The sequence below is a fragment of the Rhinolophus ferrumequinum genome, chromosome 3, assembly GCF_004115265.2.
Source record: "Rhinolophus ferrumequinum isolate MPI-CBG mRhiFer1 chromosome 3, mRhiFer1_v1.p, whole genome shotgun sequence".
NCBI classification, from domain to species: Eukaryota; Metazoa; Chordata; class Mammalia; order Chiroptera; family Rhinolophidae; genus Rhinolophus; species Rhinolophus ferrumequinum.
Window position 1 is genome coordinate 93,425,392 of NC_046286.1, and position 13,548 is coordinate 93,438,939.

Here is a 13,548-nt window from a genome sequence, read left to right on the forward strand (position 1 = left end):
TCTGTGTCTTTGCTCTTTGCTGCGCTGTTAGCCTGGGTTGTGGTGTAAGTAGTGGCTAGTTACTCATCAGCTTAATGTTTTACCTCGCTTGTGAGAGTGCTTTTCCCACATGGCCGAGTGCCATGACCATAATGTCCCAAGGGCTTTGTGCGTGTGTCTCCTGGCACCCGGGGCGGCCCCTCACCCCCCCTGCAGACACCATGGGGCTGTTGTGTGGAGGTTTTGTGCCCGCCTAGACTTCCTGCGTCCTGTGATCAGGGGCTGGCACTGCACTGGGAAGGTTTGCAGTGACCTGCCTGTCTGTGCCCCCTCTGGGAGCTGTGGAGGGAGGTCTGGACTAAGGTTCCAGGTGGCCTGTCTGATAACACAGTCCATGTGGGAGGCTGGAGGATCCCCCAAGTGTGGGCAGAGGAGCATGCTGGGGGGCCCCAGTGATTAGGGAAGCCCTATGTGGGCCGACAGAGGGGGCAAGACCAGCTAGAGAATCTCAGGAGACTCTGGGCTACAATTGGAGGGGAAGGGGGTTACAGCAGGTAGAGATTTGTTATTGTCCTAATATGTACGACCAGCCGTTGAAGTTCAGTTCTTCAATCTGAGTGACAGCAACACGATTGATTGTAGACCTACTGGAAATATCTCAACCAAAGAGATGACTGCACATCAAACCTAAGCATAGATGCATCGTCTTGCCTGCTGTTTCCTCTTTCTTTTTTTTTGGAATCATTAAAATACATTACACCTGGCTTTCAACATTATCATGGTGATACAAAATACCGTATCAGAAATACTAAAAAGGATCTTTCTGCTATTGGTTATTGTGTTACTATGAGTGGAAGTGATAGGCTAAGATGAAGAGATAGCTTCGGTTTGTCTCAAATAACCTGACCAGGCTGAAGGAGACAGAGGTCATAACGCAGTTGAGCAGATGGCAGTGTTCTTTGTTGACTTAGTTGACATCCTTGTCCCATTTTTCATGGTGACTATTACGGGATTTGAAGAAGACTTTGGTCTCTTGACTGGATAAGAAGGCACCCAGGTGTCCCTGATTGAATTCAGCCAACTTTCTGGTCGTCTTGTGGAGGACTAGGGAAATACTGGAGTCTCATCTGCAATACATCATCAAACCATCTTTTGCATTAGAGGGATTTCTGGTGACAGCTAAGCTCATCATGTTGATGTTGATTGTTCTAGGTTTTCTTTCAGTGGGAACATTTTCTGAGCTCACATTCTAGGACTGCTCGCATGGGGAACCTTTAAAACCCCTTTTCAGACCAACATGGAACGTTTCATTATCAAGTGCGCCTCTGGACAGAGTTTCAAGAGCGCAGACAACTTAATACCAACAACCACAGTTTGGAATCGTAACCCAGGCTGGTTCTATACTGAATCCACAACCCACCACTTCCTCCTACGTCTTGTGTAGGGAGTCACACAGATCTGTTGTGAGTTATAACTGCCCGCCCCATCCCCACCCCCACCCCTGACACAGAACACCTCCCGGAAGCTGCAGGAAGACAAAGGCCAAGACCGTCACTGTTCAGAAGGCCTTCCAGTCTCAGCCTAGTCTTGATTCCTTGTCTCACTTGTAGGTGAAAGGCGAGAGAAAGATGGTTTTGGTCAAACCAACTTTAGTCACACTGCCTGACTCAGAACAAATCACATAAGCACTCAAAGTCTTCATTTCCTCACTTGTAATCATTGCACTCACAACTAGGACTGAAATGAGACGTAAGTACACCGTTGATTGTAAGAGTTACTGGTGCAGTGCTTGGGACAGTGCTACTGATATGATTAGCTCTTATTGTTTTGAAAAAAGAAGACTGTCTTACTCAATTTTGCACTTCTTGACCAGACCGAGCACTGTACTTTGTGATAGTTTATGTTTACAGAGGTTTTTTTTAAAGGATCTAAACACATTGGCTCGAAGTCACTGACTCAGAGCTGATTTATGGTTCAGGACTTTGACTTTTTATTATTAATCAATGGACAGAATAGTCCCCACTCTGGGACCGATTTACTGATTCTTAGAGGGTGTAGATCAGGTGGTTGTTAAGCAATCTTCTGGTCAGAGGCCAGTAATCCTTGAAAACTGAATAATAAAACTTATATTTTGAGCTCTGTAAACAAAGGCATCACCCATGATAACGAATTTGAATCAAGACTGATCTTTTTTCTTGCCTGGGTCCACTGTTGACTTGCTCAGACTTATAGCCGCTCTCATTGGCGAAGCAGGCGCTGTTAGGCAAAGGACATACTATTTAATCTTGAGACAGTCCAGTGAAGTGGGTTCTATTATTTATTCCCATTTTGTGGATAAAGAAATTGAGGTGCAGAGAGATTGGGTCACACAGATAGTAATTGGCAGAGCGGGGACCAGAACCTTGGTCTGCTTGGCTTAAAGTCTTTGTTCTGAAATACTATTATTGCTTGAAGGTCAAGGTGATGTTGGGTTTGAGAAATGTTCCTTTAAGAGCAAATATTTAGTGGAGTGTCAACAGTGTGCAAGGTGATGTGTGAAGTCCACTGAAAAGGAACCTGCCTTAAGTGTCCAATTACATACTGTACCCCTTGTGGCTGTTACTTGTTCTGGAGGAAAAAAGAGAGCTACCCAGACTTTCTTTTGTCTAGGATCTGGTTTGTTGACCTCGTTTGAAAGATTTCTTAATTCACTTGCTCTTTCTCTGTCTGGACTCACTAGGAATTCATGATGGCTAAGTACGAGCAGGCCGCAGCACTTACACTTCGTTTGTCTAGTCCATCCGTTCTCCCATTTTCCTAGGTGACAAATTCGTACCATTCTTCTTTCCTCCATTCTCAGCCATGGACCTTGTTTCCTGTTTCATTGAGAAAATAGAGAAAATCAGAGGGAGCTTCCCACGTGTCCCCACCGGCATCTGTGCCCATATACACTATGCATCTCCTTACGGTAGACGAACTCTCCACGTCCCAAGTTAGGGACCGTCACTTATGCAATGGACTCCATCCTTCTTGACCACTCAGGGATATTGCTCTGATAATTTCTCCTCCCTCATAATTATTTCCTTTTCTGGTGGATCATTGCCATCAGAGTATGGACATGCTATTATTTCTTCATGTTAAAAAAGAAAACGTAGAACCCTTTCTTGACTTTCTTATTTCCTCCTCTAGTTAGCAACCCTCTCCTTTCCCTCAAAACGACTCTTTGAAAACTCCTCTATACTTTTGAACACCAGCCCAGTCCCAACCGCCCTTCATCTCGTGAACTGACTCTGGGTTCCCCCCACCAACACTGCTCTTCTTGTTAGGTTACTGTGCCATCTGTGTTGCTCGATCAGTGGCCCCTTCTCAGTCCTTTTCTCACTTGTAGGGTTTGACACAGTTAGTCAGCTTCTCCTTAAGACACCTTCTTCTTCATCTGGCTACCCAGACACCAAAGTCTTCCCATTCCCTTTGCTGGTTCTCCTCCACCCTTCTAATTTCTACACATTGGAGGCCTCAGGGATTAGCCCTGAGATTAGACCTCTTTTTCTGATTTTCCTATATTCCACCTCTTGGGGCTCTGATTTAGTCTCATGGTTTAGATTGCCATCTGTATACTGATGAATCCCAAATTCATATCTCTAGCCTGGACTCCTCCACCAGACTTCATTCTTCTATATTCAGCTGTCTCCTCAACACTTGTACTTGATGTCTATTAGGCAGCTCAGCCTTACTCTTTCCAAAGCCAAGCTCTCATCTTCAGCCCTGTCCCTCTCCCAGTTGCCCTTCCTGCCTGTCTGGCTCATCTCAGTAACGGCGACCACATCCTAACAGCTCCTCAAGTCAGAAACCTTGGCGTCATTCGACCCTTGCATCCTATATTCAGCTGGTCAGCAAATCCCATTGGCTCTTACTTTAAAATATACCCAGAGCCCGAGCTCCTCTACTTTGGTCCACAGCACCAACTTCTCTTGCCTGGATTATTTTAGTAGCTTCCACCTGCTGTCCCTTCTTCCTCCTTCATCCCCTACCACTTTATTTTCGACACAGAAGCTAGAGTGATACAATTAATATAAATCGAATTATACAGTATGAGTCTTTACACTGGTCCACAAGGTCTGCGTGATCTGACCGCCATGCCCCACTTCATTACCTCTCTGATCTTCTGCTTCTCTCCCCTTCACTCACTCTGCTCCCCCACACTGGCCTCCTCGTTCCTTAAACATGCCATAAGTGTTTCCTCCTTGGGGCTTTGCAATCTGCTGGTCCCTCTTCCTGGAACATTCTTTCCCTAGGTAGCTGCATGGCTCACTCCCTCACCTCCTTCTGAGCTTTACTCACAAGGAACCTTCCATGGTCAACTTTTTTGGAATTGCAACACCCTCAACCCTTCTTATTTCCCTTTCTTGCTTTAATTTTCCTTCTAGCACTTATGGTCTATCTAACATTATTTTGCATGTTGAAATTCCAGGAGGGCAAGGATTTTGTCTATTTTGTTTCTCGCTCTATCCCTAGTACTTACAACAATGCCTGCCTTATAGTAGGCACTCAATGAATATCTGTGGGATGAATTTATCCACCAAATGTTTATTGTAACTATGCACAAAAAACAGCACTTAGAATTGGGAGGGACACAAAAATAAATCAGACATAATAAGACAAAAGACATGCACATAATACTTTTTTGCAATTATGAAGTGCCATAGTGATCTGAGACTTTAAAAGAGAGACACCTGACCCTGCCCGCTGTTCTAGGAGGAAGTTGTTTCAGGCATCAGAGTGGTCTTGAGCTGGGATGTGAGGTGTAGATGGAGATGGAAGAGCATTCTAGGTGTGGATGCTCCTAGAGGTAGGAGCTTTCAGACTCAGTGTGGGGAAAGAGTCACTTGGTCTGCAATACCATTTGTTTCTAAGTTTTCAGTTTATGAAGTGCAGTGTCTCCTAAGAAGGGTACTGAATGCCCAGCCTAGGGTCCTCACAAATCGTGGAAATTCAGTACTGGAGATTTGATTGGCTTCAGAACTACGCCGATCCATTTTTACTTTTCTCATTCATTTTGTGGACTTGATTTGGATGTAGTCATTTAATTGTCTCTAAGACCTGGCCCAGATTATTTGAATTGTACTTGAGTGTGCTACAGAATGACATGGGCACAGTTGTACATTCGGTCAACTTTTTAGTGAGAAGAGAGAGACCCTGGAATATTCTGAGTGTTCAGTTCTCTTTTGCTGCAAGTCTCTTTTCTTAATCTCTTGTTTAAGTGCAAAGTAAAAAATCATTTGTATAGGCGTCCACTGGCAGACATGGGCCACGCTTGGATTCATGGAGAGAAGGAAGCTTAGAGGTTACCAAGTTCTGTGTTTCCCAAACTTGATGCTTACAGTCATCTGGGGAGCTTTTTTTTTTTTTTTTTTTGAAGTGTCATTCTACAGTTTTATTTACACAACCAAGTGAAGGGCCTGTTCTTAGAATACCAGCTTTAATCCTTTTCAAACATATTAATATAAGAAGCCAAATTGTAATGATACAGCAAATGAGGCCACTGGTATTAATACAGGTAGCAAAGGTCCACATCCAGGTTGTACTGACATCAGGGAAATTTCCAAAACCACTTGCTGCCTAAGAGTGGTTGCCACTGACAAAAGCTCTAAATAACCTGTATTCACAGGGGGGTGTTGGCATTGCTGCATGTCATAATTGGGACCTCTTGCAACAACTCAACAAGGAACAAGGCAGCCCACAAATGCAGAAAATGTGATTCATGAAACATAACTAGCAGGCTGTTCTCCATATCGTCGCATTATTTGATCATGTGTAAACTTCACAAATGCATCATCTTGTTCTGCAAGTTTTGTGTTCAGTATTTCTTCATACTCTTCTCGAACTTTCTCGTCACGTTCTTTCAACAAGCGTTCACAGATCATCCCAACCTGCCGTAGGGTGAATAAGGGCTGCTCTTCTTTTTTACTGGTGAGGATGTTTCAGAGGAAGTCCCTGGGGAAGCTGGTCCACTGAGGAGAAATGCATGTGGCTGTGCGTCAGAAGTACAACATGGATCCGTCTGTTGGAAACTAGCTTCTAAATGTCTTCTCTTCTGCATGCGTTTAGACTCTTGTTTTATGTTGTACAGAATTTGTTCTGTGGTGAGGCGGGAGGAAACGTCGCGCGGGGGGACGGCTCCATTCGGAGATACTTGTGCGGCGTGGCCGCGGCCGCGGACGACGGGGAGCAGGCGGCCGAGGTGGGCGCCGACAGTGGCGCACATCGTCTCCGCTTTGGGGACTCTGGGCTCCACAACGGGTCGAAATCCAGAGTCCTTTTCAGAGTGGCTCCGCACGCCACGGCCGGGGCAGCTGAGGTGCGGGGCTCGGGTGGAGTCGGGAGGGGTGACGGGAGGGGAGGCCGAGGGAAAAGGGGACGCGAGGAGAGCCTCCCCGACGGGCTCAAGAGCGGAAAGACGCCTGGAGGAGCGCCGGGAGGGGAGCAGAGCCGCCGCCGCCGCCTCCGCGGCAGGGCCAGTGGCCGGGCCGGTGCAGGCGAGAGCGGGAGGGGCGGTGTCGGCAGGCCACGCCAGTCGCGTGGGGGCCCTGCCGCAACGGGGGCCCTGCCGCAACGGGGGCCCTGCCGCAACGGGGGCCCTCTCCCGCCGCCTCAGGCGCGGATACCCCGGGGAGAGGCTCCGGCCGCCCCCGCCATCCGTTCGAGCTTTGCCTGGGAGCTTTTAAAAGCCACTCCAGGCCTCTTAATCAGCCTGTCCAGAGAACAGGCCCTTTTTTTTGTTTGTTTAAGAAGCAGAATGGAGGAGGGAGGGCACTCTCCCATCAGCCTCTACTGGGTCGTTTGGATCTGGAATATCCTTCCAAGGCAGCCCATTCTGATTTTGAACAGCTGTTCGTGATAATAGCTTAGTCCCCATTTCCTTCAACTGCCATTCCTGTGATGTGGCTCCTGACCCAATGTCCCAAGCCTCGTTACCCTGGCTTTCCTCCAGTTCTTTAGCAGACATTTATTGAACGCTGATGTGGGCATGGTTTTCTTATCTTCTTCCCCCCACCCCCACCCCATATCCCTCTTCTATTTTGATTACCTTTCCCTTATCCTAAGAAATGGTTACTCAACCAATTCATAACACTTCTGAGGATTTGGACACAGCTTGAGCCAAGATTTATCTCTGTATTGCACACCCGTGTTTGTTATCTGTTTAAAGAATGTGTACAAAATGATACCGTCAACAGGATTTTTCAGTGATGTGTGTAACATAGTGAAGAGAACCAAATGATGTCCCACCACCATTTGTATGTCAGTTACAAATCAATCTTTCCCATTAATTGAAAGAATAACTCCAATTGTCTACCAAGCAACAGTTGATTATACTAGGGTGGTTTTTTGAATGCTACTTTAAAATGAGGAAATAACTTTCCATTTACGATATTTTACATTTCATTAAATTCATTGGCTTCTCTCTCCTCACTCTGAAATCACTGACCGTTTTACTCGGAAGGCGGCTGGCTACTCTCATTCCAGGTCGCCTGTAGCACAAACACTTCTGTCATTCATTAACCTGATAAAACGCCTGGCCAGGGCGGCTGTAAAACATAAAAGTTGCTCTTACAATTTGTTCCTTAATTTAAGACCCTGTTTTGTTTATTTAAATTGCTTGGTGGTAGACGATTGGTATTCTTTAGCAGCTCAATGAGTAAAGGCGGAAGTCTGCTTAAGTACTTATACAGCTTGAATGCAATTATTGACATGGAATTTAAAGCCAGTTCATAAATATAACAATTGATCCAAGAGGCTCTCTGTCTGGGATGAATCGATCAGTGAAGGCAAGAGTTATAAAAAGAATGTATCTCTACTTTCCCCTTGGACTTTCTTACATGCCTAGAGCAACTGCTGTTTATAGCTTTTCTTATATAAGCTGCATGACCATCTCATCTCCAATTCTGGGTTAGTTTCAAAAGGAAATTAATAACCCATAGAATTATATGGGTTCCTCTTATTCTTAACTTGAATATTCTAGAAACTGTTTAGTGGTAGTTTTAGGCCAAAACATTTTATTTGGGAGAACGCTGTAGAAAAAAACGTATTCACACTGTAGAAAAAAAATTCACTGTGAGAGTCTGTGGGTTGCATACCGTGCTATGTATGGGGGTAACAAAAATAAATGAAACACAGACCGTGTCCTCAGGAGCCCTCAGTGTGCTGGTGGAGACAACAGATACACATGATGAGTTTGAATATGCTAGTGACTCTGATGAGATTTAATGTGCTAAGAACCACAGAGCTGTGGGAGGCCAGCGGACAGGAAGTCCAGGTGCTAAGTCAGTGTCAGGCCACGGGCAGTGGTTGGCCTGAATGGTCTTCTCCCCGTCTCCTGATGTGCACTGTATGCCGAAGAGAGGAGCCTGAGACTCTTCAACCTGGTCATCATCAGGGCTGAAGTACCTGTCTCAGTGAGTGGAGAAGTGGGATTCTCCCGTCTTATGGCATAGAGACTGAGAACTGTGGTCCTACCTAGTAGACCCTTTCTTTCTAAATAATAACGCCACCAGGGTATTCAGAAGGGACTCATCACGATATACCGTCCCTATGCCTGCTGAACTGCTAGCTGGGCTGCTTGAAACAGCTAGAGGCCGGCAAGGATTTATGGTCATCATGGGCAACTGGGCAATCATAAATTGAATCCTGCTTGCCTTTATAACAACCGAGTTAGTTTGCAGACAGCCATTGGGACTCAAAATACATCATTCAGTCAGTCACTCAACAGATAATTGTGGAGTGCCAACTAGGTGTGAAACATTCTGTTTCCTCTTAATTTGTGTCAATATTTAGCAGAGTAGGAGGAGCAAGACATCAGATTCTTGAACCTAATTTCTGTTCCAAGACCCTTTTTTTCCCTTTTAATTTGCAAGGTTGTTTTGAGTATGTCATTTTCAGTCCAAATTGTTTCCTGCTGAGGAGAAAATCAATAAATATTTGGGGAGAGATTTGACCATTCAACACCTCTTCCCGGGAATGAAAATGTAGATCAGTGTAAGGAATTTGCCCCCTTGTTATTTGTCACCCACTTTTTTTCTCCTTTGAAAAGTAAATCTGTAGCTAAATAAATTCATTTGTTGAAATTAAAGATAAAGCCTGGCATCCCCTTCTCCCTTTCCATCTGCCATTACTTGTGATCTGAAAGGAGTGTCTGTTCCAGGAGCAAATGTCACAGCTGTAGGTGAGGTACCGACTTACTGCCTTACAAACTAAAGCTAACTTTGTGACCAAATCACAACAACAAAATTGGAGTTTTGGGAATTATTGGAGTTATAATATATGCTACTTGCCTGGAGTCTAAGCTACAAAGCTATTATTGTAAAGGTGAAACTCTAGCATATCAGACTGACAGCATTTGTAAAGGACAGATGAAAAGTTCCAGGGCTGAGGATGGTAAGGTTTTTCTTTCTTCCCCTCCCTACCCCTTCACATAAACCTGCCCTTCCACCCACCACTGACTACAGCTTGAACTTCTGCTACTTGTGTCAACCCTGTAGTTTCCAAACATGTAACCATGGAGAATGACTCAAATCTCGATCCTTGGAGGGCTGCAGAAGGGTGACAAGGGCTGTCAGCCAAACTTCCCTCTGTAGGCCTTGGAGAGGTACCGGGTGAGAAGTACTTTTGTGGGAGAGGAGAAAGTTAATAGAAAGGAGCCCAGTGCGAGAGGCTCAGCTCCGGCCTGATGAATTTAAGCTGGCCCAGCTGCAGGTCCACTTCATGTGAAGACGGGCTTTCCAGTTACTGCTGCTTATCTGGGAAGTTGCTGTGTGTGACTCTTACCACCGTCAGTCACTCCCAGAAGAAGCACCAGTGGATCTCTGGGCATTTGGCATGCGTGCAGAAGGCACAAATGTTTGAATTGAGCGAAAGGTTCATTGCTTGCCTGGGATCTATGAGATTAGGGAGAAGGGGGCAGATGGCCCAGAAGTGAAAGAGTTGCTTTGTAGGTTGGCAAATTGCTGATTTCCAGACCGTTATGAGATATCTGGTGGTGGGTATCCGGGTAGCTGGAGCATGGCTTCCCAATGTGGTGCAGGCAATCTGGAGATGACATCTGTGCCCCTGATTGCCGGAGTTGATGAGGGTAGGGCTGAGTGAGGGGTGCCGTGTGCCCCTGCTCTGGCCGCACCATTGTCAGACAGTCTCCATCCCAGGGAGAGGAGCCTGGCTGCTCTTTGGTAAGAAGGGTATGTGAATGGCTCTGTTCCCTGGCCCGAACTCCTTTTATTCCTGGCATTTTCACTAACCTCGTCTCACCCTGTGTTTAAGACCTGTACAATTACAAAAGCTGTGGAAGGTGGGGTTCTTTTTTTGACTCATTTTCAAAATGGAGTCCCCCATGGGCACCGAGGAGCACTCAGGTGACCTCAGCAATGCCATCTGTTCGCGGAGGGTCTCAGAAGCAACAGCAGAGCAGCGACGGCCTTGGGCGGGGAGAGAGCCTCCTGTGGCCCCTGATTTAGTCACCCTGATTTGGTCAGGACAGCGCAGCTGGCTCTCACTCAGGCAGCTGAGTTCTGCTTCCACAGCCAAGCAGCGTGTTTCTTTGTGTCGCAGCCATCTGCCTCGATCCGTAGTTCCTTTACGGTTTTGTCTCACCCTCGAGCTGCGGGTGTGGGTCTTCCGTCTGGTTGATCATTGAATCCTCAGCACCCAGTGCAATGCCCAGCTTCCAGCAGGCAGCCAGCAAACAGTCATTAAAGGTCCTCCAGGGGTGTGGGAATCAGCAACCATGCATAGGGGTGCCTTTTCCTTTCTTGGTGACGCTATCCGTGATGGAATGGCTTCCCTTACATAAAAAAAACACGCAAAACCTTCTGAAGCAAGGGTTTGCAATCTTCCACCGTCTTACGAATGTCCAGTGGCTCCTGTTACCAATGGGGACTTCTGAGCTCCATCCTACATTCCTGGGGTTTGCCCAGGAATCTGCATTTTTCACCGGGGGCCTTTGGCACAGGCGTTTCTGTGAATCACAACTTGAGGAAGAGCACGTCCAGCTTCTAGCTGAGAAGTGCTCGGGAAGGAGGCTCTCCAAGTGGTGAGTCAACAACTCGAGACAGGAACTCGGGCTCACGGCCGTGGCTTTTATCACCCCTGGGTTTTTCCACCCTTTGATTTCCTTTGTCCCCTACGTACACTTTAAAATTCTCTTCAAGCACACTTTACATTTTCAGTGGTATGGTTGAAGACAGTCAACATTTAGAAACTTGAGTATTTTTATAGGAGAGCAACAACACAAAATTACTGGACATACGTTTAAGAACCAGTTAAGTTTCCAAATACCAGAAAAACTTTATTTTAGCCCCAGGAGACTGGCGATACAGCACAGCCACCCCTCAAATGTCAGGGTCCTAATTACTTGCTTCTGTGCAACAGCTGCCTTTTTTCCTCTCCCCTATCATCTGGGACCCTTCTCTACCCGAGTCTGCAGACTTCAGTGTATCATTTGCACCCGAAGGTAAACCCACCTCGTTCCCATTTTGGGTGTGGGGAGCACTCCTTTCTCACTGAGTGGAGCGTACTAGAGACTGGCCCAGCCCTCGGCTCCCCGTCTCTTTGGACAAGCCCCTCAGGTGCAGATGTGGCCTCCCCTCTGACAGGCAAGAGAATAGCAATACTTAAATCAACCATCTCCGCCATATTTGTCATAGGTGAGGCCCAGGCTTCCAGCTGGGTGTTTATTTAACATGTTCTCTGGAAATGGTTAGTCATTCCCAAACTCACCCCCAAATCCTGAGTCCATTCAAGTCTGTCTCCCACAGGGTGTGGCCCATGGAAACTTGGAGTTGTTTCCCGGGTGCCAGATTGCTGTGGGAGTCTTGGCTGCTTCTGATGTGTCAGGTGCGTGTCAGGTGCCTGGAGGCATGGCAGAGCCTGGAGGGCTCCCTGGCTGCCGTCCCACACTATTGAAAGGCCTCCGCCATTCTCCCTCGCTGCTCCAACAGTCACTGAAATCAGGGGAGGGATCTTGTCTCCTGGGAGGCATACACCATAGACCATACATGTCGGGGTCAGATTATCTAGGTTCAAAACGAAGTTTTTCAGCCCCAGTGGTCGAGATATTCAAACATCCCTTCTGTAAAATAGAGACGATAATATTACTCCTCTCCGGGAATTGTTCATTCTTTAACTCAAAAGGATGATTATCAAGGGCTTTCTATGTGCCATGTACTGTGCAAGGCACTGCTCTAGGGACTTATCATTTAGGGAGAGAGATGGACAGATGTAAAATTTTATGTGTGGTAAATGCAACCAAGGAGAGGCACATGGTGTTAGGAATACAGTTTCGGGGGTGGGGAGGTTGACCTTGTCACAGAGGAGACCAAGGAAGTGATTGCTGACTTCGAATAATGAGAAGAGCATACCACACATGCATGCAGCATGTGCAAAGGCCCTGGGCAGGCCTAAGTGGGGAACGTGAGGCAGGACTGGGAGGGGCCAGCGTGCCTGCGAGCAGTGTGTTGAATATGGCTGGAGAGGACACCAGGAGCCTGGCACCCAGAGCCTTACAGGCTGCGTTAAGGATTCTGGTCTTAAGATCAGTAGGAATCCATTCTCAGCAGGGCAATGACAGGTTGGTGTTCTTAGAGAGTTGCTACTCTGGCTACGGAGTGGAAACTGGATTGGGTGGGGAATGAGAGTGGATGTGTGGAAGCCGTTAAGAGATTCCTATAATTCAGGCAGGAGATAATTTAACTTAGACTTGGGGCTAGTGGAGGTGCTAACAAGTGTGGATTCTGGAGATGGTTAAGCCATAGAATTGGTGCTGGACTGGGGACAGAGGGAGAGGAGGGGGCAGGGTGAGGGGCCAGACATCCCAGACTAGTCACATTGCCTGCGCAGTGTAAGCACTCATTACGTGTAAATTATTATGGTAATTATTCACAAAGCAACACTCACTGGTCTGCACATTTCACATTCACGTGACTTTTTTGGGGGGTGAAGGGTTAAGATTGGAATTTGATGAAAGGTAGCTGGGCCCCTGTGTCCAGGCACCGTCCTCTGACCCTGGCGTGGTCCTTGGATCAAGTGTGAGCTCCCCTCCCTTTCCTCCTGAGCAGTGTGAGGAAGGTAATGAAACTCCCGCAAGTTCTCCTCAGGCAGAACATCTCTCGTGGGTGGTCCCGAGCCCTCTCCTGTACCCCAACTTGGGCCATGCAGGCAGAGGAGCTGTCTGACTCCTGCCCGCTTCCCCAGACTGTGCCCACACCTTCATGCCCCAGGCTTTCTTGGTCTCCGGCTTTGCTTCTCCTTCTCCCATCTGCATTCTCGACTGTTCTGAGGGTTGGCACATGTTGTCAGCGGTAACCCTGGCTCCTTTCAGCAAGGAGTCGGACTCTCCACCCAGGCCAAGCAGGCTGTCCTGACTGCAGCTTCTTTCCTGCTGGGACAACCTCCAGTGACTCCTTCTCTAGGAGCTTCCACATGGCACCTCCCTCACACTGGCCCTGGTTTCTGAGGTTGAGCTTAGTGCCGGGATGTGCCTCAGGCGGCTGAACATTGCAGTTTGACTCACACTCAGAACCTTTGACCCATCCATGTATCGTA

The 13,548-nt window shown here is 47.2% G+C and overlaps 2 protein-coding genes across 2 annotated transcripts in view; one reads left to right on the forward strand and one right to left on the reverse strand.

Annotated features, from left to right (window-relative positions):
• The window catches only part of PPP1R14C (protein phosphatase 1 regulatory inhibitor subunit 14C), a 66,772-nt gene that overhangs the window by 22,824 nt on the left and 30,400 nt on the right, over positions 1 to 13,548 (forward strand). The gene's annotated exons all lie outside the window — the stretch shown is intronic.
• On the reverse strand, positions 5,425 to 10,132 carry LOC117018350 (akirin-2-like). The gene is given in 4 exon segments (XM_033099317.1): positions 5,425 to 5,915; positions 5,918 to 6,126; positions 6,129 to 6,545; positions 9,973 to 10,132. Coding segments are annotated over 4 exon segments (984 nt in total). The 3' UTR covers positions 5,425 to 5,717.